Source organism: Fonsecaea erecta (assembly GCF_001651985.1).
Source record: "Fonsecaea erecta strain CBS 125763 chromosome Unknown Scaff3, whole genome shotgun sequence".
Taxonomy (NCBI): Eukaryota; Fungi; Ascomycota; class Eurotiomycetes; order Chaetothyriales; family Herpotrichiellaceae; genus Fonsecaea; species Fonsecaea erecta.
Window position 1 is genome coordinate 1,687,403 of NW_017387246.1, and position 23,722 is coordinate 1,711,124.

The 23,722-nt window shown below is 54.1% G+C and overlaps 12 protein-coding genes across 12 annotated transcripts; 5 read left to right on the forward strand and 7 right to left on the reverse strand.

Moving 5' to 3' along the window:
- Positions 1 to 40: 40 nt before the first annotated feature.
- On the reverse strand, positions 41 to 841 carry AYL99_03858 (succinate dehydrogenase, cytochrome b556 subunit; the record flags this gene model as incomplete). Its single annotated transcript, XM_018835372.1, has 3 exons — positions 41 to 479; positions 634 to 727; positions 790 to 841. 3 exons carry the CDS (start codon positions 839 to 841, stop codon positions 41 to 43), a joined length of 585 nt encoding a protein of 194 aa, XP_018695022.1.
- Positions 842 to 1,861: 1,020 nt separating this feature from the next.
- On the forward strand, positions 1,862 to 3,208 carry AYL99_03859 (hypothetical protein; the record flags this gene model as incomplete). The annotated part of the gene is made up of 1 exon (XM_018835373.1): positions 1,862 to 3,208. The coding sequence occupies one exon, from the start codon at positions 1,862 to 1,864 to the stop codon at positions 3,206 to 3,208; it is 1,347 nt and encodes a 448-aa protein (XP_018695023.1).
- A 1,519-nt stretch (positions 3,209 to 4,727) lies between these two features.
- On the forward strand, positions 4,728 to 5,628 carry AYL99_03860 (hypothetical protein; the record flags this gene model as incomplete). Its single annotated transcript, XM_018835374.1, has 2 exons — positions 4,728 to 5,239; positions 5,322 to 5,628. The coding sequence occupies 2 exons, from the start codon at positions 4,728 to 4,730 to the stop codon at positions 5,626 to 5,628; spliced, it is 819 nt and encodes a 272-aa protein (XP_018695024.1).
- A 305-nt stretch (positions 5,629 to 5,933) lies between these two features.
- Positions 5,934 to 7,658, reverse strand: AYL99_03861 (hypothetical protein; the record flags this gene model as incomplete). The annotated part of the gene is made up of 4 exons (XM_018835375.1): positions 5,934 to 6,033; positions 6,156 to 6,536; positions 6,636 to 7,474; positions 7,548 to 7,658. 4 exons carry the CDS (start codon positions 7,656 to 7,658, stop codon positions 5,934 to 5,936), a joined length of 1,431 nt encoding a protein of 476 aa, XP_018695025.1.
- A 1,282-nt stretch (positions 7,659 to 8,940) lies between these two features.
- Positions 8,941 to 9,861, forward strand: AYL99_03862 (hypothetical protein; the record flags this gene model as incomplete). The annotated part of the gene is made up of 2 exons (XM_018835376.1): positions 8,941 to 9,290; positions 9,345 to 9,861. The coding sequence occupies 2 exons, from the start codon at positions 8,941 to 8,943 to the stop codon at positions 9,859 to 9,861; spliced, it is 867 nt and encodes a 288-aa protein (XP_018695026.1).
- Positions 9,862 to 10,328: 467 nt separating this feature from the next.
- On the forward strand, positions 10,329 to 12,267 carry AYL99_03863 (hypothetical protein; the record flags this gene model as incomplete). Its single annotated transcript, XM_018835377.1, has 3 exons — positions 10,329 to 11,702; positions 11,788 to 11,946; positions 12,112 to 12,267. The coding sequence occupies 3 exons, from the start codon at positions 10,329 to 10,331 to the stop codon at positions 12,265 to 12,267; spliced, it is 1,689 nt and encodes a 562-aa protein (XP_018695027.1).
- Positions 12,268 to 12,536: 269 nt separating this feature from the next.
- AYL99_03864 (hypothetical protein) lies at positions 12,537 to 14,689 on the reverse strand (the record flags this gene model as incomplete). The annotated part of the gene is made up of 3 exons (XM_018835378.1): positions 12,537 to 13,116; positions 13,323 to 14,229; positions 14,326 to 14,689. The coding sequence occupies 3 exons, from the start codon at positions 14,687 to 14,689 to the stop codon at positions 12,537 to 12,539; spliced, it is 1,851 nt and encodes a 616-aa protein (XP_018695028.1).
- A 548-nt stretch (positions 14,690 to 15,237) lies between these two features.
- Positions 15,238 to 16,971, reverse strand: AYL99_03865 (Sugar transporter STL1; the record flags this gene model as incomplete). The annotated part of the gene is made up of 3 exons (XM_018835379.1): positions 15,238 to 15,473; positions 15,541 to 16,692; positions 16,764 to 16,971. 3 exons carry the CDS (start codon positions 16,969 to 16,971, stop codon positions 15,238 to 15,240), a joined length of 1,596 nt encoding a protein of 531 aa, XP_018695029.1.
- Positions 16,972 to 17,612: 641 nt separating this feature from the next.
- AYL99_03866 (hypothetical protein) lies at positions 17,613 to 19,631 on the reverse strand (the record flags this gene model as incomplete). Its single annotated transcript, XM_018835380.1, has 3 exons — positions 17,613 to 18,707; positions 18,761 to 19,549; positions 19,626 to 19,631. The coding sequence occupies 3 exons, from the start codon at positions 19,629 to 19,631 to the stop codon at positions 17,613 to 17,615; spliced, it is 1,890 nt and encodes a 629-aa protein (XP_018695030.1).
- A 705-nt stretch (positions 19,632 to 20,336) lies between these two features.
- Positions 20,337 to 21,059, reverse strand: AYL99_03867 (hypothetical protein; the record flags this gene model as incomplete). Its single annotated transcript, XM_018835381.1, has 1 exon — positions 20,337 to 21,059. The coding sequence occupies one exon, from the start codon at positions 21,057 to 21,059 to the stop codon at positions 20,337 to 20,339; it is 723 nt and encodes a 240-aa protein (XP_018695031.1).
- Positions 21,060 to 21,752: 693 nt separating this feature from the next.
- On the reverse strand, positions 21,753 to 22,244 carry AYL99_03868 (hypothetical protein; the record flags this gene model as incomplete). The annotated part of the gene is made up of 1 exon (XM_018835382.1): positions 21,753 to 22,244. The coding sequence occupies one exon, from the start codon at positions 22,242 to 22,244 to the stop codon at positions 21,753 to 21,755; it is 492 nt and encodes a 163-aa protein (XP_018695032.1).
- A 405-nt stretch (positions 22,245 to 22,649) lies between these two features.
- Positions 22,650 to 23,429, forward strand: AYL99_03869 (hypothetical protein; the record flags this gene model as incomplete). Its single annotated transcript, XM_018835383.1, has 1 exon — positions 22,650 to 23,429. One exon carries the CDS (start codon positions 22,650 to 22,652, stop codon positions 23,427 to 23,429), a length of 780 nt encoding a protein of 259 aa, XP_018695033.1.
- Positions 23,430 to 23,722: the final 293 nt, after the last annotated feature.

The window sequence follows — 23,722 nt, forward strand, 5'->3', positions numbered from 1 at the left end:
AGCCTATCTGCTTCGCGACTCGGGGCATTTCCGCAAGGGTTCATAGGAAAGTCAACCCCAAAGCAGAGACCACGCTCAGTCCCACGACTGTCCATCCCGTCCATATGACCTGCTGATTTGTGAACGCCGCACCCGTGTCCCACACCAGATGCCTAATGCCATTCAAACCGTGGAATGTAAACGGGAATGCTATCAGTGCTTTGATTCCGACCTTCAGGATCACGGGCATCGCGGCAAAACTGGCGGCCAGACTGGCGGATTCGAGATGCCAGCCGAACAGCGGGGCGACGAGGTAGGCGGCACCGAAGACGTAGATTGCTCCCGACAGAGAGGCACCCGTGATTCGGTTCAAGGCACTCAAGTACCAGGTTATCTGCGGGCGGTAGATCGCAAGGTGCGGAGAGACGGGGCGGTGCAGGCGCTGATTAGCAAGGATTTCCTGGCCGCTGGCTTGGGAGACGGATTGTGTTGTTGCTGGTCTAGCAATGAGGAAAGACAGGATGTCAGTAAGGGTATTGACTAGAGCATCGGGGCACTTCGGATACGCAGGATGGATGAACTGGCGGATGTATTCCCATCTCCTTTTCCCCAGGGATATCTCAATTCATGATGCTGCTGGTGCGAGGCACTGACCTGTACTGAACGTTCTGCAGTGTCGCAATGGCTGCCGGAGCGGATAATCTCGACAGACCAGTCGTGGTCAAGGTGGAGGGGTTCGCTGCGGCCACTGTTCAATCCGACGTCTCCTGTCAGTTCCTGTTCAACTCAAGGTACGCGAGAAAGGCTTACGTCGCCGGGAGGTCAACTGCAGTGCCCTGCGGGAGAACATGTTGGCCGACATGGCTGCTGCTGCTGCTGCTGGCTGTAGTCGGTGATGGAGCTTGGGATCTCTCGTGTCGATTGAAGCTCCAAGTTGACTGGCATGATGTCGATCCGCTTTCCGAGGCAATGGGCTTGGCACATCACGTGTTGGCGGTTGGATTATGTTTGTCGCGGCTCTGATTGGCTACGGCTGATAAGGGGGTTAGAGGCTAGCATTTGGGCTGCAACTCCTTTCCGACAGTCCGTGGCATTTGATATAATAGACATGGAATTGTCTGTGCTTAGAACGCAGATTGAGATTACCGTGGAGCATTTGCTTGGCCAAGGGATGGGAATTCTTTGGAGGCAAGTTATGGGATCGAAAAACAACAAAGGTAAACATGCTTCATCACAAAGTCAATTCGACGGCATTTCCATACAGATCAAGACGTGAGTGTCGAGGTGGCTATGGATGCAAGCCCATGAGGCACTGTTCTATGAAACACCATGACTCAAGCGCAGAAGGAATGTGACACGTCGGGTTCATCTCCTACTGGGAGCGAAGCACCAGGGTTCTGGGCAGCAGCATGAAAACCCATTTGTAGGTTTGCCATCGACCAGACCATGTCAAGAAAGAGCTCCCATTCAGATACATGAACCGGCGCCACAAGGCGTGAGTGAGATGACCATCAAGGTGGTGAAGTCGACCGACCGACAATGTCGACTGATCTAAAGGAAAGCTGCCCGACCGTCGTGGAGAGGCGATGGAACGAGCTTATCTTGTCTATACATGTGAAGAAGAATGATCAGAGTCTCAGCAGATCTATTGTCCATTATCAAGTTTGCCGATATGTGAAGTGTTCTTGGGCTTTTCACAGGGGGAGCACGCCCTGGTAGCGCGCGTTGGCGACATCGAACACACCGCTGGTCATTCATCATGTCGCACCCGCGACTCTCTCAGTCACTATCTCACTTGTCTTCTTCTTTATCTAGCACCGCGCCTGTCATCCTTGCGTGAGTATTGTCCTTGCTTATCTGCCATCACTACCCGTCATGCACCATGTCCTCGCCGACTTCCTCTCCACCGGCACCCCCGGACGATAACCACATCGTACTCTCTTCACCAGGCGCGCCTTTCATAACCCTTAAATACGCCCAAAAAGGAAGCTGCATCTGTGACAAACAGACCATGAGCCAGCTCGCTACCTCACTCTGTCCTCTGCATGGATACCACGATTCCAAAGCCAAGATTGTCAAACGGAAAAGCTCATGTGTCGCAGACGATTCTCAAGAGAAGGAAAGAGATGGAGACTACCGCGTCCGTCGTGATCGCCGTGACCGCGGGTCTCAGGGGAGAGTGAGGAGAAGGAACACAGAGCCGCAATCACAACCACGTAGGTCTTGGAATCCATACCTCCTGCGATATCCTCCTGTCACCAGCCATGCTGAGACGACCGCCGTCGGGGTCTTCGCCGCAGAACTCAACCTCTTGAATAACAATCTGCGTCGAATTTTGACCAGCCGCAGCGCCTCCGACGAGTTCATCCACTCTGTTCAGTTCTCTGAACGGCCACCTCTGACCCAGATCGACTTCCTTGACTGGCCACTCGAGGCACGAAAGATCGTTTACCGCTCCCTGCTTGTGCCAGCGACAAGAGCAGTTATCTTCCCGGGCAAAAACAGCAATGTCACGTTCCACCAATTAAACCCAGATCTCAATGCGAACATCCTCCGTACGAACAGTCAAGTGTACAGCGAAGCCAGAAATATCTTATACAGCGAGAACAACTTCACTGCCGCGGAACCTGCAGATTTCTTCTACCCCAACGGCGTCCAAGGGCTTCGAGCTAGCACAGCCAACAAAATCAAGCATATCTCGTTTTTGAGGAGAGACAGTGGCCCGAACCTGTGTGACCTCAACAGCCAGGTCCTGTCGACGGCCATCCTTTCCCTGATTAACCAGTGTCCGGCATTCCTCAACATTGCCACGCTCACTATCCGGTTTGAGGTTCTTCGCCCCGTGACCGTGAACATGCTCAATTTGCAGGTGCATTATGCACACAACGGCATCGACCACAACATCAGGTCGGCGTACAACAAAACTGACGTGGTCATTATGGCGGCGGCAACGGTGGCGTATAGGGCCTTGAAAAGAAAATCACCTTTCCAAGGCCTAAAAGAGGTTGAAGATCGCTTCGAGAGCGTCTGTGATGCCAACAAGGACCGAGTCATCAAACATGTGATTGAGATGTGTCTGTTCAGAACCAGTGAACCTGTGGAGACATACCAGAAGCATAGCCAGATGCTGCGTGAGGCGATCGTGGATATGTTGTTTGGCGAGAAGGAGAGAGAGGTGCCAGGCGCGGATGAGAAGTTCCGGGACTTTGTGAGACGTTATCTTATGTGAATCTCGTGAAACTCTTGGGGTCAGCCACTGGGAATTACAGGATCAAGATGTGCGCACACATGACTGGTTGTTGGAAAGGGTCAGGTCAATCATGTGTTCTCTAAGCATAGTGTACACAGCGTTCTGTATCTTGCTGACAGAAGCAGAGGAATGTAACAGACGACAGTGATACCCAGGGAAGAAAGCAATGCCCCTGGACGAGCTGTACTTGAGTAGATACACGAAATTGATCAAAATGCGTTGTGGTCCACCGTATCGTCCACTACGGCGACGCATTCCCCAGCCCAGAGTAATTTGTGCGATAAATTAATTTCACTTTTCGTCTCCATTTTCTCTTTCTCTCTCCTTCATGGACTTCAGCTTGGCGGCTCACATTCGCGTGGCATCACGCCCTGTTGCTCACGAAGTGGTTTTCATCAGAAAAATGAACACGGAGTCCCAGAAGGATGAGGAACGTCAATGTTTTCTCACGACCTGCCGTTAATCGCCCGGTTGTTCTTTCAATGAATCTGCTCGGGTTTCATATTCAAGGTTACATTTCTTTCCTCCTATTTCCCCATATAGGGGTGCTATCTGCTTGGGCAGCGAGCCATGTACATACATATAACAAACCTGCCTGCCTATCTCCCCAGTGTTTTGTCCATCTATCTGCCTTGCCAGCATGGTGAATTTTGGTCGATTGCTTGGACGTTTGCTCGAATTGCAGCCATCATGCATTCGCAGACATTCAGCTGTTCTTGTGTCTTGGTATCTATATATTAGTTTCTCCCTCCCCTCGTCCATGTCATAATCCACTCGCTTGCAACTGTGGTGATCTCTTCCACATCCAGCGATTGTGTGCCTCTACCTTTTGAGTTGCTCGCTCCGGTCAATCATTGCGCTTGGATATGAAATGGTCCGACCTTGTCTCGCTAACGCACATCACGGAGGGATTCTGATGCCCAGCCCCACTCTCCCGGCCGAAGCCTTTGCCGAGAAATTGTTACTGAGTGCTTGTATGAGGCTAACTGGCCAGACTCGCCGGCTCTCGACCTATCTCCCTCTCTGCAACACGAGGATGCTAAGGTGCCAAGGTCTACTACCGTGCGCCTCCAGTGTTAGTATCTGGGGGCGAGAGACGACAGTAGGTCGGAAGCGGCAGGCCACCAGACTGATACCGGATCGAGACCGTTCTTCTTCGTATTCAATAGAAAGCTTATTGGCACAACGACGGACAAACTTGCGAGCGCACCACGTGAAGCTTTTTGGTCTTGCCGTGTTTCAGCTGGGACCAGCAGATGGTGCAAGATTCGGACAGAATTGCCCATGGATACAGGGACTATCCCACATTGAACTCTAACGATGTCGGCAACCGGACAGTCTACTCGCCCTCTGTCCAAAGACTCGGCCGCAATTTGGCAATATATCAACTGCGCCGCCTCTCCTCATCATGCACTTTATCTTCCCTGAAATTTGGTAGCACTTTGTTGACAAGTTCGAAGTTCGCGTCGCTTAGCCCCAACCAGTCAATATCAACATCATGGCGGACCAAATCGTGGACGCGGTCGAGTCGTACGATCCATCTGTAACGTCCATCCTGAACAAACTCCCTGGCAAACGCATCGACGCCTACATACGCAAAGTGTCCAGTCGAGGCATCCCCCAGCAAGGCGAGACGACAGGGGGTTACACGGAGGGGTACGCACACCTGTCCCACATCCCGCTCTTCTCGCTCTACTCAGAAGAGCAACACAAGATCCTGGCCAAGAAATGGGGCGAGACGAGCAAGTGGCAGGACTGGGGCAACAAGGACCTCGACCTGCAGACCAAGGCCACCATCAAGGGCATGGAGATCATGGGCGGCGGGCACGGCACCATCACCACGGTGAAATGGATGACAAGGACCATCGGTGGTCTGGAGACCATGGCTGCCGGTATGGCAATGGAGCAAAATCAGCTCGTGGTCATCACGAGATGGATTGTTCCCGCCCGGCCAGGCACGCTGGCTTGGTTGGTTGATGTATTCGAGCACCGATGGCTGGATCCGAACAGGTATGTTGTGTTTGACCCGGTTTCTTGAATTTCTCGGCACGCCCCCACCCAGCAGCGTCGCGTTACTAAGGTCGGAGTGCAGTACGCGGGGCAAGATGTCCAAGATATCTGGCAACGCCATTCTCCTCAAACCCGGCCTCCCGACTGACGGCAAGGTAACGTTTAAAGTCTTTGACACGCAGGCGAAGGGGATGAAGAGCCAGAAGACGTGGTCCAAAAAGCGCGGAATAGAGGCTTCGTGCGATGCCGTCGTGCTGGTGGTCGACGGAGGAGCCGCAGACGTCCCGTTGGAGATGGTTGCGCGCTTCCAGCGCGTGTGCAGTATCTGGGAAGGCCGGGAGATGCAGAAGCGGTTCGAAGATCAGTGGAAAGTTCCGATCCTGCGCTGATACACGGTGTCAACTTTTTACGGTTATTAGCATTGTATGTATATGACGAGGGGTGTGCTATCATGACTCTGGCTGATGGTTGGTTGGTTAGTTTGCGGAAACGCCGGGGCCATAGAGTCGAACCAATGTCAGACGTCTGATTTTTGTGGGAGTATTTAGCTGTGCAAGCGAGCCCTTGCATTAGAACTAGCTATGGAAGAGGAGTACATCTAGAGCTCCTATTAATTTATGTTCCTTCTATATATGGTCCCCTCATCGTCATCATCATCGTTCGCACATCTTCCCTGCGGATATATAAGAGAATTTTACGCTGCTCCCGCAGATGCTGGCAAGTTCAAGTAGTAGCTGGCATCTTGGTTGAGCAGGTAGAAGCCCTCAGGCTCCGGCTTGTTGGATCCGCCGTACCTGGTTAACGAATGTCAGTTTTAGTTCGTTACGATCATTGATCCGTACACCACGGATATACTCCAACAAAAAGAAAGGCGAACAAAAGTGGGGTTCGGTTCTATTTACGGATGGGAACGTACCAAGCAGGTTGCGGCAGACTGGGCAGGGGGTTCTCCTGCGGCGTGTCGGAGAAGATATGCTCAAAGGTCATGGCCCACTGGACGCGGTTATTGAGGCCCTCGAGATCCCACAGGTTCTGCAGGAAGTGCAGGAACGAAGTGTGGGTGTAGGCCGAGTTGTCGGCGTAGCTGGTACCCGGCCCGATGAGGGTGTTGGGCGGGATCCAGGGTGAGATGACGAAGGCGGGCACGCGGATCCCCAGGCGGGTGAAGTCGTAGCTCACATTGTGGCCGTCCGAGACGCCCGAGAAGGTGATCCCGTCCTCGGGCGCGGGGATGCCGACTGGAGGAGGGACGTGGTCGGCGAAGCCGCCGTGCTCGTCGAAGTTGATGATCACGAGGCTGTGTGTGGCCCGAAGCGGGTGGAGAGATTAGCGAGCTGCAAGTGTGGTGTGGGGGTTGAGACAGGGGGGAGGGATTCAAGATCACTGGAAAACGTACATATTGTCCCAGTATTGGGATGCCCGGATAGAATCATAGAAGTGCTTGAGCATCAGTTCACCTGCGGCCATGTTGCTGGTCGGGTGGAACGAGTCGATGGTGCAGCATTCCGGATTGTAGTAGGAGAACTGCGGCAGGGTGCCGTTGGCCAGGTCCGAATAGAACTCGCTGGAGTGGACCAGGCGATCCTTCGCGTTGTCCTGGACCCATTCGTAGAACCAGGCATCGATGATGTCCGTCTCGTAGTAGTTCTTCCACGAGATGCCCTTGTCGGTCAGCGCCTCGAAGATCGACTTGGAGCAGTTGACGCCGGTCGAGTTCAGCTGCCATCCGTAGGCCTGGACCGTGTTATCGACCAGACCACAGGTGGACCCGGAGGTCGCGAACTGCCGGTTGGGGTTGGTAGGTCCCGGGTGTTCGGCGTGGTAGCTGTCCCAGAAGCCGTAGTTCTGAGCGAGCGTGGCCAGGATGTTCGTCTTCTCCTTGTCGTACGCCTTGATGACGAACGATGCGTCGCCGGGGGTGGCATTGTACTTTTCCGATTGTCGCTCGATGAAGCCGTCCATGGTCGGCACATCACTCGCGGTCGGTTCCCACTTGCGGTAAATCTCGTAGCTGGTGCCGGCGAAGTTGTGGTCGGGATCGACCAGCGGGACCTCGTCTTCGAATGGGCCCGCGCAAATCGACAGAGGCTCATTCCAGACCGTCCAGTTGGGATTCGTGTAGTCGTTGCAATAGGTCACGTTCCGGAGGTTGTTGATGGCCGGGTTGAAATCCCAGTAACCGGCAATGTTGTCAAAAGAATGGTTCTCCAGCATGAGATACACGACATGTGTGATCTGTGGTGGGAGGCGAGGAAGCCTCGTCAGCTATTTCTCTCCGCATTGATGGGAGCACTGCTGTAACTCATACCTTATCGCTCAGAGCACCACCCGAGGAGTTCGACGACTGGCGAGATACAAGGGGAAGGGCATGTCCGAGGGTGATCAGTGCCCAGAAGGCGTTCAATCTCAGAGTGACCATCATGGCTCTTCTCTCGTCGGCTCTGGAGGATGTACCGTACTGTCTTCTGCTGTTTGCACGGTAACATGGCTGTCTCCTTATAGTGATGGCTTCCTCTCTGGGTCGGTCAACCTCCGAATGAGCGTGGCATCGAGGAGAGCCATCATTGGAGCTCGTCAAAGATTCTTTCGGTCAACAAACCGAGAAGAGAATATTATCAAGCAAAGGACGAGGGATCCGACACAGCCGTCCAAGGAATTGAGCAAAAGCGAATCGACAAGGCACGTGGAAGGAAAGATGCCATGAAAGGCAACGTTGTACGGAGAACTGAGGACTGCAACGGTCGAGATGTGAAGTCATGCTTCCAAGATGGTTACACACGAGAGAGTTCTATCCAGGACAATGATGCATAAAAGATGAGGCTGGCAGCTGGCGAGCATGCGGAGCTGCATGCTCTAGACGAAGAACTAATGCATGAATAGTTGTAGAAGAAAACCAAGAAGCTGCACGTCCGTTGCTCCACATAAGGCACTAAAGTGCTTGCCAGGTGGGGCCACAAAGCTTAGCGCAATGCTTAGCAGAAGGTTAAGCTCACTAACGTCGTCAATCCTCTTTCTGATTTGTCCCTCGCAAGCATATTCCCCCCTTGTATACATGGATCCCCACGACACTAGAGCCCATGCACGGTTCCTGGAGATCCTACAGCAATGCAAATCCCCACTGGTCGAGCTTCGGGCCACTCAGATGCCGCCGATTCCAAACCACGTTGCTTCTGTGGCCATTATGATAAGCAGTTCGATGCTTCGCCAGCAAGCTGAAAGCTTTGTAAAGCATCCTCGGCTTTCTGACCCCCTGTCAATTTTCTTCGCTCGATCCTTGTCAGTTCTGGAGATCTTCCTCTTTTGGCAGCTTGCTCACGAGCACATTCTCGAGCACGCGTGCCACGTTCCTGTGTTGATAGGCAACCACGGCTTCAACACTGCATCCCACGGCATGCTTTTGGGATTCTAGCTAAATCAAGCATGTCTTTACGGTCCGGCCGACAAATGTAACATTCAAGCTCAAGGGTTGACCGGTCGAGGGTCTGGCAATCCGCAGAATGTCCGTAGGCCGTGGGAGGACGACATGAGCAAGACCATGGGAAATACTTTCGGAAAGAAGCATGGCTGATAAACCCTCGCACCACCCTCGAGCATCCCCTCGACCAGACGAGGATCGCTCAAACCGCCCTTCCGGCTCTACCATCCCATCCGTCCCTCGTGCGGGAGCGTCAAGAGTAAGACTCTGATCAGAATCACACAAAATGCTCGTCTCAATGTTCAGGTATATCTTCTCGCGGCGTTATGTGCCTGTCCTCGACAAGCCCGCAGGCGATCTCAGCGAGAAAGAGTTCGATCTGGAGTCGACGGGCTCCGACACCTCAGAGGCAAGCACACTTACCGGGAACGAGAAACCATCCTTCAAGGCCGATTCTCGAGTCATCTCAGATGCCATCATCGGCCTCTCAGACGGCCTGACAGTGCCGTTTGCTCTCACAGCCGGACTGTCAGCACTCGGGGATACCAAGGTGGTCATCTATGGCGGGCTCGCAGAACTCATCGCGGGAGCTATCTCGATGGGCCTGGGAGGGTATTTGGGGGCTAAAAGCGAAGAGTGAGCCATATTGCTTCTGTTGCAATAGAGACAAATCTAATCATTTGAAACCAGGGAATCTTACCACGCCACGCGGAAGCAGACAAATGATCAGATCTTGAACAACCCAAACGCCCTGTCTGAGAGCATCTCGGCCATATTCGAGCCCTACAACCTTCCAGAACCTCTGACGGCCGAGCTCACGACTCACCTAGAGAAATGCGAGCCAGACCAGATGGTCAATTTCATCATGTCCTTTGAACACGCCCTGCCGGAGCCTGCTAGCTCCCGGGCTTTCACCTGCGCTCTAACAATCGCCCTCGGGTACTTTACCGGAGGCTTTGTACCACTGTTACCATATTTCTTCACCGAGAGCATCACCAAGGCTCTGATCTGGTCTATTGGGACGATGGTTCTTGCTCTGTTCTTGTTTGGATACGTCAAGACGTGCGTGAACATCGGCTGGCGAAGCGCTAGGCACATCTGGCAGGGCGTGCTTGGAGGGGGTCAAATGGTCTTTGTCGGCGGTGCAGCCGCTGGAGCGGCAATGGGCCTTGTTCGGGCCTTTGATTATCATCCTGCAAAAGCCTAACACGTTGGGTTCGAATGTCGGTGAAGGCAGCACCATCAGGCTGGCTATATGGGGAGTACAACAATCTGGAGGACCAGGAAGAATGCACACACAGGCGACACAATCAGGGTGAGTCGCGCTTCGAACTCCGTTTCATCTTGTACGGTAATGAGCAAGGAATACTTTAGTTTGTTCAACGCATTGGCTGCCTCTCTCCGATCATTATCTCCAATCTCCCGGTCTCTCCCCGCACATCTCTCCCGCGTTTCCCGTGATGTTGGTATAGAACAACACCAATTCCTCGGCAAAAGCCTAGCCTCCCAAGACAAATCGCCGCGGAGATTTTCTGAAATGGAAGTCTGTGTCTATATAAGTGGTTGCGGGCCAAATGCCCGGGCGTTCAAACTCTCCATCGCTCGCTCGTCCGCTCGCCCGCTCTCCCTCTTTCCCCGTTCATTCGTAAGGGGGCTCATGATATCGTTGCAACCATGGCCAAAGCATTCGCGGCCCACCAAGCCTCGCTCGAGAAAGAAGGCGTCTACATCGGCGGCTGGTCGTTCCGAGACGTTCTGACGCCCAGAAAGAACGATAATGGCCAGTACGACACCAGCGAGGACCGCATCCAGAACGCCACTGTCTTCACGCCGGACTGGACGGTCGACGAGGAACGGCGACTGGTGCGCAAACTCGACTTTCGCGTGCTGTTCCCGGCCTGCATCATCTACTTCCTCGCCTACATGGACCGCGCCAACTTGGGGAACGTCAAGATCCTGGGCCTGGGTACCCCGTCCTCCATCGAGGGCGCGCTGGGCATGAAGGGCGCCGACTTCAGCTGGGCCGTGTCCATCACCTACTTCGCCGTCACGGCAGGTCTGTTGCCCTCCAACATCCTCATGAAGAAGTTCTCGGCCAAGGTCTTCTTCCCCATCGTCATGGTTCTCTGGGGCACCATCGTCATGTCCATGGCCGCCTGCACCAACAAGGCGGGTCTCCTGGCGGCGCGCTTCTTCCTGGGCATCCCCGAGTCCGGCGTCGTGCCCGCGTGCGTCATGTACTTCTCCATGTGGTACAAGCCGTCCGAGAGGGCGTTCCGGATTGGTGTGTTTCACAGCGCCAACGCGCTGGCGTCCGCCGTGTCTGCCTTCATCGCCGCGGGGATCGGGCACCTGAACGGGCGTGACGGACTGGACTCGTGGCAATGGGTCTTCATCATCGAAGGAGCCCTGCCCATCGCCATGGCGCCCGTCCTGTTCCTCCTCCTGCTGACCTTCCCGGAGACGTCCACGGCCCTGTCGGAGCGAGAGCGGTACATCGCCATCAACCGGTTCGGCAGGGGTTCGGCCAGAAAGACGGACGTCAGCTGGAGCTGGGCAGCGTTCCGACGCATCTTCAAGCGTCCGTCCACGTACGTCTTCTTCATCTCTTACGTGTCGCTGTGCATGGTGGCCGTGGCGCAGGCCACGTTCCTGCCGACCATCCTCAAGGTGTTTCTGGGCTACTCCACCACCAAATCCAACCTCTACACCGCGGCCTGCAACCTGAGCATCATCCCCCTGTACTGGGTCTGGAGCACGCACTCCGACTGGACCCGCGAGCGCATGTGGCACTATTTGCTTCCGGTCGTCGCGTCCGTGCCCTGCTACGCCGTCTGGACCTATACCTCCATGCACCCGGAGGCGCGGGGGACGGTGATCGAGACGACCGCGCTGTATGGCATGGCGTACCTGGGCCAGATGGTCCTCGTCTCCCAGCCGATCGTGCTGAGTTACCGCTCGTCGACCCTCTATGGTGCGGCCGAGCAAGCTGTCGGTGTCGCTGCGGCTGTCGCTTCGTTGACAATCGCCAGCATCATCGCCCCACAGGTATATATGCTCCTCCTTATCCTTCCTTCATACACCCTCGACGCCCTGTCGAAATTTGATCATGCTGACCACCACCGACCGACAGATGTACCCCAACCAAGACGCCCCGCGCTACCTGGCCGGATTCGCCGGGACGTTGGCCCTGCTGGTCGTGTGCATCCTCTCGTACCTGACGCTGCCGCTGTGGCTGCTGCGCGAAGCCCAGATCCGCAAGAAGAAGACCGGCCACGCCATGCCACTGCAGGTACGTACCAAACATACACATGCATATCTAGTCTCTTTCCCCTTTCCCCTTTCCCCCAAGCGGGTTGGCATCGGTTGAAGACCGCGCCCGGCTTACCATGACCATAACCAATTTCTTAATGATCCTTTTGGCTAATACCTCTTCTTTCTTTTTCGTCTTCTCCAGGCCATCGAAGACGCCGAACGCAGCATGGTCACTGACGCCGCGCACGAGTTCATCCACCGCCTCAACGAGCAGGAGGAGATGGAGATGATCGCCGCCAAGGGCGTCGAGGCCGGTGCCGCGGAGGTGCAGCATGTCGAGCAGCCGAAAACCATCTAGACCTTTGCAAGAAGGACTCGTTAAGAGGGGGCATAGAGCGCCGGTATAATGAATGCTCTGCTCAGCTCAGCTCGAGTATTATAGATAGGCCCTTGGTAGGATGATGGTAGTGAATCTAGATATGATGCTAGACAGCGAGGTGCACTATAGACTTCATGACTTCAAAATAGGCCCCACCTTGGAAATTGACCCTTCTCCCACTTCCTCTCGTCATGTTGGTATGCCCGTCCGGTTCACAGGAAGCGGATCTAATCTGGTTCCTCGCGATCTCAAAGCCTCGCCATGCCCGCCGTGTTCCTCCTCTCCGGTGACGACGGCCCCGTTGCACCAGCTGCATTAGACCACACCTGCACCTCCGGAATCTGCGCATAGTTGGCCGGGAACAGCATCGGCCCGGACACTTTCTTGGCCACCTTGCCCGTCGCGTTCTTGGGCAGCTCGCCGTCGACCACGCGGAGCAACGTCGGCAGCTTGTAACGGGCCAGTTTGCCGGCGAGATCGCTGCGGAGCTGGGCTAGCGTGAGTGCTCTACTGCCACTATTACCGCCACTGCTACCGCGGTACGAATATGTACTCTGATCCTCACGCAAGGTCACCGCGGCAGCCACGCGCTGGCCCCACTCCGGGTCGTCGACGCCGACAACCATGACCTCGTTGACGTAGGGCAGACCCAGACACTCGCGCTCGACGTCCAGCGCCGAGATCTTGTAGCCGCCGCTCTTGAGGATGTCGACCGACGCGCGGCCCAGGATGAAGTAGTATTTCCCTTCGCGCCGTGCGATGTCGCCGGTCTTGTAGAACCCCTGGGCGTCGTGAGTGGCCCGCGTGGCGGCCTCGTCGGAGAGGTAGCTGTGGACGGATAGAAAGAGTGAAAGTGTTAGCGGACGGGAGGAGACGCGTCGGGGATAGGGAGAAGTGCATGGTGTGGTGTGTTCAACGAAGCAAGAAACAAACAAAGCAGCAGCTTCGAGCACAAAATAACTTGTTCATCCGTGCAACGAGGAGAAAGGGGATCCTTGATTGAGACCATGAGGAATATCAGAAGGCGTACTTACCCCATGAACATACTGGGACTCTTGATCAGGAGTTCCCCCTCGTCGCCGTCGTCTTCGAAGCGCACCTCTACGCCCGGTGAAACCACGCCCACCGAACCCGACGGAGTGTCTCCCGGTTCCAGGGCCATCTTGAACACCGCCCCGGACTCGGTGCTCCCGTAGCGCGTCAGAATGCGCTTTCCGCCCCGGAGCGTTTCCCAGAACTCCTCCACCGGCCGGGGCAGGGCGGACGTGCCGCACAGCATGCCACGGATCCGTGTCGCTGCTGCAGCTGCTGTGGTGGCATCGATGACTCCGATAGGAGAGGAGGAGTTTGAACTTGACAATCCCCCCGGGTTATGCTGCTGGAAATAACGCATCATGCGCACATACATGGTCGGCACACCCGTGAAGAACGAGATACCTCCTTTCCGCCACCGCTTCCACGTCCACTCGGCGCTGAAGGCCCCGGCGCGGAACTCGATGCAGGCGCCCTGGACCAGGAAGGGGAAGAAGGACAGGTATGCCCCCGTGGCGTGGTGGACGGGCAGCATGTGCAGAATACGGTCACTCTCAGAGACCTTGTAGTGGTCGGCGATGGAGCGGGCGACCTCGTGGATCAAGCCGCGGCGGTGGCAAGCGCCCTTAGGCGGGCCCGTCGTGCCCGACGTGAAGATGACATACCCGGCCGCGTTGTCGTCTGGGTACCGGTCCGACGAGGTGGTGATGTCGTGCGGGCGGAGGCTGTGGCTGCGGAGCGAGGGGGCGATCAGGATCCGGCGAAAAGGGAGGGATGTCCCCTGGCGCTGGCTGCGGATGGTTGCTTCCAAAGCACTCCCTTGCTGGGACAAATTCGAGGCCGTCAGGACGGCTACGCACTGTGCCTTTTCCATAAAGTAGCAAGCCTCCTTGAGAGGGGCTTGCGGGCCTGGAGTATTCAAAGAGATGGTTTTAGCTCTCTCACTTCACTTGGATCTCCAAGGACAACAAAAGAAGGCGCTGGAGGTCTTTCGATATGGCTTACTGATGGGCACCACGGCGGCTCCTCCTCCTAAGGCAAGAATTCCCAGAACTGCCACGGTGTATTCGTAGCCCCCAGCAGCCAGAACGGCGATGAAGACAGGCCCCCGGCGGGCTCCTCGTGATGCCAGGTCTGCTCTGCTCGTCTCGTCCAGGGCGTCGAGCAGGTCATTCCGCATCTCCAGGACGTCTGTCAGCAGCTGGATGCGCGACTTCTCCACGCCCAGGTTGACATCGGCAATGATGGGCCTCGAGGGCGCGTCGTGAGCCAGCCGCAGCAGTCTGTTGAAGAAAGGGCAATTAGGTAAGATGTTCCGGCCCTGGTGCGGTGGCACGAAGTCGACGCGGTCTGGGATATGCTGCAGCATTTTCGGTCGAGTTCGTTTTAGTAATGATGCTCCGATGGCTTAGATCATAAAGAGACAACACAGTATTCTTCTCGTGTCCAGTTCAGCACTTCCCACGAGCCCGAGGAAATACAGCAAAGAGCAACATAGAAATGCACCCATCAGAACTCAAGTCGCTCGTTGAAGCCAAGTAGGTATCGAGTCCGGCGTGGTCTGGGTCGACCCACATATCGCCGAGGGTGTTTGGGAGGAGGATAAATCTCCGTCGACCGGCTTAAGAATGCCGAAAAGGAGTGCTGTACCGCGCCGGGCAAACAAGGTAGTTGGAGACATTGCCGCTGACCGGCCGGCTATATGACCAGGTATGCCATGGGACTGGTTCGCCAGTGGATCAAAAGAAGACGTTATGACAAAAGAGGCTGGAAATCGCTATTGAACCAGATGTCTCGATGCTGCTACAGTCAATATTGGAACCCTAACCTGGAGACTATGAGATACGACGATCCATGCCCGTCAAAGCAATCTGTTGCTCACGGCTACTTCTCTGCCTGCATGTGCCCATTCCGTTCCTATGCCTCCTTCAATTCCGTACGGGTAAGCTCCTCCACATGATGTGGAGCCTCTTTGGCCACCGTTCCCTGGTTACTGGAATGCTCCGAGCCAAAGTCAGTGACGGTAAGCGGTCGTCTTGTCCTAGCATCTCGGGCCACCCTGACCGTGTCAAAAATGCTTTTGCTCGTCACGAAGATCTCGTCGACTTCCTCTAGAGATCGTCCGCTTGTCTCAGGGAAGAAGAAGTAGACACCTAGCACGACGTCAGTTGCGTACACTTGCAAATGCGTAATCTTCGAGAGTACGGTGGACTGCCTTACCAGGAAGGACCAAGCCGAGATTGAGCACAGCATAGATAATATAGTATCGGTTCGAGAGATTTGTCAATCCGACCGGAGTGACCAAGGCCACGACGAAGGCCCAGAGCCATGTCGAACCAGTAGAAATGGCTGTGATAGGCACCCTGTGGCTCAAGGGAGCAATCTCGGTACAGAAAAGGAATGGGAGTCCCAACCAACCAATGGCGAAAAAGAAGTTGAAAATGTAGATGAACGTGACGGCCACTATGTCGACAGCTCGGACATCCTGTCTGGAAAGAGCGCCTGCCACAACAGCCAAGCACACTCCCATTCCTGTACTGCAGATCATCATCAACCGCCGACGGCCAAGTCGATCTACCGTTGCCACGCCGATTGGAGCGCTGAAGGCGAGGACCATGAAAAAGGCGGCGCCCAGAATAGCTGGCTTCGGTGGAGCCAACTTGAGGTCTTCAGCGAAAATAGGTGAAATATAGAAGGCAATGGCATTGACGCCTCCGATCATTTGGAACATCTGGCATACAGCAGCCAAGACGGTCCGATGGAAGAGTCTTTGTCGCCCGTTTGTCAGAAGATCAGAAAACTTGGCTTGGCCAGTAATGGCGAGGGACGCCTGGATTTCCTGGACGACAAAGTCGATTTGCTCCGAGTTTGGCTCGACGTCTCTGAGAATTGAAAGGACGTGACGCGCTTCTTCCTCCTTTCCTTGCTTGAGGAGCCATCGGGGAGACTCTGGAAGAAAAGGGATGACGATGATAACAGGGAGCGCCCAGAATGCCGGCAAGGCAAGAGGGAACCGCCATCCCACGTCGCCAGCCACATGAGACACCCCGAAGTTGACCCAAGCTGCGATACTCAGACCGGTGCCAATGAATACACCTATCAGCATGACATGGGGACCGCGACGTTGTATGCCTGCACATTCACTCTGCCAATTTGGCGCTGTTGCTGTCAATGCACCAAATCCACACCCAGCCACGAGGCGTCCAACAATCAATTGGCCGAGTGAGAACGATGATGCCTGGAGAATCGCCCCGATGATAGTCACCGTGGCACCTAGGATGATTGTCCGGATTCGACCAAGATAATCACCAATGAAGACGCACGACAGGGAACCGAAGAAGCACCCCAGTGTATACAACGCAACGACAGCTCCTGTCGAGCAAGGGTCATGGTCAGATTGCTCTTGCCTATCAATCATGGTTAACGAAAAATCAGGTACAGACCTTGTAAGGTTGAGTTGTGCTCCTGCTGAACCCCTTCGGTCGTCAGAGTGTTGATCTGGGGGAAGTATTTGATCCAGGCAGGGAGGTCAAGCAGGCCACCGGCAACGGCGTTGTTGTACCCAAACAAGATATAGGCAGGACAAATGACAGCCCAGATAGAAAGTGCTTGAAGCTTCTTGCCTCGAAGCCCAAGGTACGTCTTGGTCATGTTGTCAGGTAGTTGATCACACTGTGGTAAAAGGCCCCCAGATTGTTAGCTGGATAGGAGAACAGCCGTGGGATGCAGCTCCTGGGAGAGTCTTCATTCAAATATTCCAAAATACTCGATCTCGAGCTGGCAACGACACGGCTACGATTTGCCGACCACCGTTCCCCAGATACCGAATGCTGGGGGCATGGGAACTGGGGGACAGAGGGTGGGGGAAGGCGATAACATGAGAACAAGAACCATGCTTCTTCGTTCCAATCGCTCTGTCAAGGAAGGGTATCATCTGTGTAGATCTGCGAATTGAGGTGGTCAGTAAAATACCCGTTCCCGAATGGGCGTATTGGACTTACCATACAATTACCCGCATTTGCCGTCCCGTCGGCTTGTAATCCAATATGACGATCTTGAGCTCCATCGAGAATTCTCCCTTTACCAGCGGCAGAGACGGATCTCCTTGGTGGAATAGGTCGTTTCCCCAACTTCCCCTCTCCACTGGAAGTGCTGCCTTCAAGTCGGTTCCCCTCAGCTAACTCCATGCGAGGCGAGTTAGAGTGGGGGAGCATTGTGAAGATAGTTGTGTTATTGGAGTTCCGGAGTAGATACATATTGTATATACAGGCACGAAGCTAGCAACATGAGATTCACCTCAAGTCCTGCAAAAGCCTTTCGTGAACTGACAGAAAAAAGTCGTCATCGTCAAAGTCAAGTCCTGGTCCCATTGCTTCGTCGACGCCCGTCCAGCCACCGTTGTCGCTTGTGAACCATGAGTCTGTCATTGTACATTCTTGCATCTCTCCAGATGAGGTACCTAAGGCAGCCGACAAAGACCTTGATGGGGCAGCCATTGTTGGCTCCCTCGTGGTGCTGTCGCAGATTGTGGCTGAGTCAGATCTCAGGTTCACGCCATTAGGGTTTATGAGAACAGAAGGACCCTGGAATGGGGCATTGGCTTTATCCTGCGAATTGACTCGTGCAGCTTCCACGGCGGCCTCAATGATATGCTTCTTCGGACACAACTCTGAGGGGACCATTTCAAAGAACGACAGCTGTTCGGGGGAGAGATCCAGATCCGTCAAAGGTCGATGTATTTCCTGTCCACGTTTTACAGTATTGACGAGGCTGGTCAGGATCCGCAAGGCCCGGCGTGCAGAGTGCCAGGTCTTTGCCATTTCATGTAGGGATTTTTGAATGACGGACAACTCAAGTTTGGAGATGTTCCAAAGTGAGCTGAAGTTGAAGCAACATAGCTGCGGCAAAGCGGCCACTCTGAGGTAAAATATGGTCATCGGGGCGAGACATCGAAGCTGGTCACGAGCCAAGAAATCCTCGAAGATCCGGGCAACACACGAGGAGGCGAGGATTGGGGCCACTGATGTACAATTTCCAGAGCGTCCGGGTCCGTAAAGGATGGAAACAGCGCTGAAGTAGATCAAGTATAGCTGGCGCACTTCAAAATCATAGTCAAGGGCGTTGTTGAGCTTCAAGCACTCGGGAAGTTGGGAGATCCAGCGCTGGAGACTCCGACCAACCTCTACCGGCGCCCAATGAGAATAGCCTCCACTCAAGGCTTTGCCACATTGCCCGAGGATCGAACAAATCTCGACGTATGCAATGAACAGCCGAGCATTCTTGTTGTCTTGAGGAAAGTCGGTAACGGTGGGTAGGCTAATATTGCAGTCAAACAGATTGATGGCTCGAGGACGCCCGTGAGCTATGGAGAGCAGACAATCTCGTGACTGGTCCAAATCAGTGGATGCAGGGACGAGCAGGAAGGGGCAGAGTGACTCACAAAGAGGGTCCAGAACAGTCTGCGTCGCAACTTGCACTTGGGCGATTGTGGGTCTGGTTCTCGATGCAAACCTATCTGAAAGCCCAGGCCGACGGCAGTCCTGAGCCAGAAGCCGCTGGAGTGGATGGAGACGTGCTCCGGTCCGCTTGGGTTGTACCATTGCATCAAACACAGTGCACTGATCGTGTTCAAGGGGTCTGGCTCGAAATCTGCGAAGAACAACGCCTTGGCCTTGTTGTAGAAAGTCGCACAGTCGATATTCGGCAACCGGCTTGGAGGTTGCACTCGACTACCTGCGATGAGAACAGCTTGAGTGAGGAGTAGCGACCCTCCCTGCGTCTGAGCGGGATGTCCGGTCCCGGTATTTTGGAGCTTGAGATCCTCTATCTCCACGACCGGCATCCAAGGACTGCAGACCTTGAGAAAATTGTCGATAAGGCCGTCCCGTACCGGTCTCGGGGGGAAGTCAAATGCCTTCAACGACTGTAAATACGAGATTTCGGCATCTCCTCTCGAGCTTTTGGGGGGATCGCGGTCCGATTCTCCTTCTGCAGCGAATTCTCCTGGTAGATACTCTGGTCTGCCGACGAAGGCGACACTGTCACTGACGGGCGAGCAGGAGTTGCCATACTTTGCGGTCGTTGCGGGGCTGGAAACAGCTCCGGCCTCGGGCAGTGGTGACAGGGTATGATCCTCGACTGGTTTGATGAACACCGCGTTGTTCTGCGGCTTGAGATCCCCTGGAGAAATGCGCAATTCGTGGAGCTGGATCAGGTCATGTCGCTTCCGCTTATGAGGTCTTAAGCATTCGTCATTAGCGAAAGAAGTTGAATAATAGACAGGATGCGATCTGACTCCCTCTTACGTGCATTCAGTCTTCTGGAATCGACAATTGGAACAAGGTCCTTGGCCACGGACCAAATCGCACCGAACCTACGTGGCAGCTTGTCAACGAACTTTGCCAGCAGGTATCCAGCTCAATGCCTGCGGACTCACCTTTCGTTTGTGGCACGCAATACATGCTTGTCTACTCCTTCTCCCGGATGCTACTGCTGTCCCGGTGTGGACAGGACTCAAGGACATCTCGACCCAAGTGGTAGCATTGTCGAATCTAAGCTCGGGTCATTTCCAATGCGACTAGTAGTTTCCTATACCTTGCTGGCGGTGTGAACACCTCGGTGTTACCCCGCCTTGCGGGTATGGCCCATGCGGAGCGTAAACTTGCCATCTTCTGTGATGGTGGACGAGGTTTGTCTTTACCTTTGTCTGTGTTTGATTCGGATGCATCTCGCAGTCGAGACTATCTGTGTGATGGAACAGCTGCTGCGTCTGTGACACCTGCTCTTGAACCCATCGGTGGACGTTGGCGCCATTACACCTTCGTCAGAGAGTGAAGGGAGGGAAAGGAATAAAGGGCAGCTGAAACAGTTTGGGCTGTAAAGTCATCCTTTGTAATGACAGCTAAACCTGTAATGACACCACGAGACCGCTATGTCTCGCCGATATCTATATTGTCCCACTGATTCCTCCCTCCAAGTCGCTCAAAGAAACTGCAAAAACGCCACCAAGAAACGAGTTACAGCTGCTTGAGCATGATCCAGTCCATTTGAATGCACTTACCCATTTTGAACTCATGGTCGCCGACTTTTTCAAACCCTAATCCTTCATAGACCTTCTGGGCTCGAAAATTTCCCTCCCAGACACCCAGCCACAGTGCCTTGTAACCCAGACGCCTGGCCACGTCTTCGATCTGGCTCGCCAGGAGCTTGCCGACCCCATTGCCATGGAACGTTGTCGAGACGTACAGGCGCTGCAGCTCGACAATGGACTCGACATCGGAAATGCAGGGCTCAGAGGTGCCTTCCGTTAGCTGAGTGAAGCCGACGATTTCCTGCTCGCTGTCCTCATTACCATCAATTGAGGGGGCTTTGGCACAGGCCACGAGAATATGCTTCGTCGCACACCGAATGTCCTCCTCGATAGCCTCCACACTGTACGCCTCGTCGAGGTAGGCCTTCAGATCGTTTGTAGGAATACTGAAGCCAAAGGTCGTAGCAAAGACAGTGGAGCCCAGTCGCGCAATTGCCGGTGCGTCAGCGATTACTGCTGGCCGGATAGTGACTGATGGCTTTGTTCGTGGTACCAGAGAGTCAACATCTATCGGTTTGGATCGTACTTGAACAGCTGCAGGTGAAGAGATATGTGCATTGTAGTGGTAAGCTAGATATTCTGAAGTTGTTGACGAAGCTGATGGTGGTGATGTTGGGAGAGGGACTGGGTGTTGGTGCTGCACAAGCATTTCTGTGGTTGTTCCGATAGCTCTGTATCTGCTGTATCTGCTGGAACGGCAGGTATGATGAAACCCTGGAAAATTTCGGCGAGATCAAGCGTATCTATGAACCAGCATCAATGATCCTTCAGTGCGCATGTATATATCTATCGTATAGTACTCGAGGTGCTTTTAAGGAAGGAAGCAAGATAAGGCAGTCCCCCAAGGGGCGAAAAAGAGAGCAACTCTCCCCACGCCCTACGACTGTACAGTCTCTTGACCCACTCGAGATGCCAAATCATTTCGTGAGGCCCGCTGAGTACGGAAGCGGAGGAAGAGGAAAAACCTTCTGATCCGCCCTGAGGATTTTGTCGCTGTTTCTTCTTTTCTGCACTAACTTGGTACGCCCTTTGACCAACAGTGGGAAAGCCACTTGAAATGTCGTGGCAAGGTTTGCGCCCTTGCAAGGATGATAAGAATAAATCAAATGACCGGACATTTCCGGGCTGGTCTTATTGTGAAACTGTTACCTCAAGAAAAGAACACCAATACCGAGGATATCCGACTTCAACCTGCAGTCTCTTGAAAAGGGGCAAAATTGATCCTCGTCATAAACTAAAAAAATATATATACCGGACCTTCGACCACGGACAAGCTGGGAGAGTCAATCATCCAGGTAGACATGCGACCACCTGCTCGGCTTGCACACTGACACCCTGACAATTACTTCTTCTTATTTCCCTCCTTTCCATTCTTCTCATCGGTATTGTCACCGTCCTTTGCTTTACCCTTGGCCTTGTCCTCTTCTGCTTTTTCCTCCGTCTCTTCAGACTTGTTCTCATCGCCCGTGGGTTCGCTGTGCCCGGTGGCTAGGCCTTGCCAAACGGCGTACCCGGACACCAGGCCACCAGTCACAAAGGTGATCTTGAGAAGGGTTTTCGCAGGTGCGCCGTATTTGAAGACCCAACTGGCGAGCCATCGCATGGCAGGGGTGACCAGCTGCTCTCTTTCCCTGGCCAGGTCTGGGTTCACCGTCAACAGCAAGGCCAGCAGGGCCAGCAGGATCAAAATCAATGTGATGACTGTGACGACCTGGATGATGGCCAGCAGGATGGCAATGTCTTTGGTCGTCTGAAGCACTTCGAATCCTGCTGCGACGAGCGGCGTGACTTGGTCAAAGGCCGAATGGATCTCTTTGGAGTAGGGGAGGCCCATCTTGCCAATAGCCTCGGTGGGACACGGTTGTAGAGGCACACTATATCTGTGGGGTATGGGATCGTTGGAAAGGGAATTAAATTTCCTGGGGAACTTACCAGAACGATTACTCAAGTAGATCCTATGCCACTTTTATAAAACAGGGACACCAGACACTGACTGTATGGAGGGGGCTTTTTGAGGGATGCCAGTGATGTCATAAGTCGTAACGACTGAGATGTGGCTTGGCGCGTTTCTTCCAACCGTGTTCAGATTGAATTGGCATTTTGTTGGTCAAGATCCTACCACCAATAACTCTCATTACACCCATGACTGTCTAAATCACGCGTTGGTTGCACTTTACACACCGCTCCTTCGTTGTTCGTCCACTCTCACACCTGTCTTGCTCTGATTTCTCGCGTCGTCATGCATAGTGCTCTGAATCGACTCCAGTCGACCTTCGGCTACTTCACCAGCTGCGCCTTTACCATCGCTTGCATAATCGCCGTCCTCTCCATAATACCTCTTCCTACTCCGACGGGCTCCCCAAGCGCCTCAATATCGGTCCGAAATGTCCAAGTCGTGAAAGGCCGACCACACTATTACTCCCCGAAACGCGAAGAATACGCTCAAATTAGATTCGATCTTGAGGCCGATCTATCCAGCCTGTTCACATGGAACACGAAGCAGCTGTTTGTCTATGTCACGGCAAACTACCCTGGTGGAAAGACGGGCAAGGAGGGGACGTCTGAAGCTGTTATCTGGGACACAATCATCCCTGCAACATCCACCCCGTGGTCCTGGCAGAATCTAAAGCAGACCTACTTTCCCGAGAAGAAGTCAACATCTAAGAGCAAGAAAACCTCGAACACAAAACCCAAGACCAAAGATCTTGTCAAGCCAGGTGTGATTTCTCTGAAAAACCAGAAACCAAAATACCAAATCACCGACCCCAGCGGTGTCATCAGTGAGCGGGGCAATGCGACCTTGCAAGTCAGTTGGAATGTGCAACCGTGGGTTGGCGCACTGGTCTGGGACAAAGGATATCTGGGCGACCGAATCGGAAAATGGGCTCCTGGGAACGGGGGCAAAAGTGAGGTCTTCGAATTCCCTCCTCTAAAGGGGACGAAAACAGATGTGGTCAAAGACACGGAAGGACCAAAGACTCCGAAGGCCGGTTCAGCCTCTCCAGCTGTTGAGATATAATTACAATGCGATGGTCTTTAACAGATACCCGACTTTTCTCGATTGCTCGGCAATTGGGACATCTCATCTCAAATGGGCAGTGAGGTCTGATTTTGAGGCCCGACAGAATGGAGCAGCCGGCATGACAATCCTCAGCTGTGAACCAATGGTTGAAACGCGCGAGCTTGTGCCTTTCAGTGTTCTGGCACTCTGTCGGCTCATGAAACTATTTGAGCCACTCCTCTTCCCAATCCTCAAACGTGTGTACCCTGCCTTCCGCAATGATCCAGTTTGCAAAGCAGATATTCCCCTTT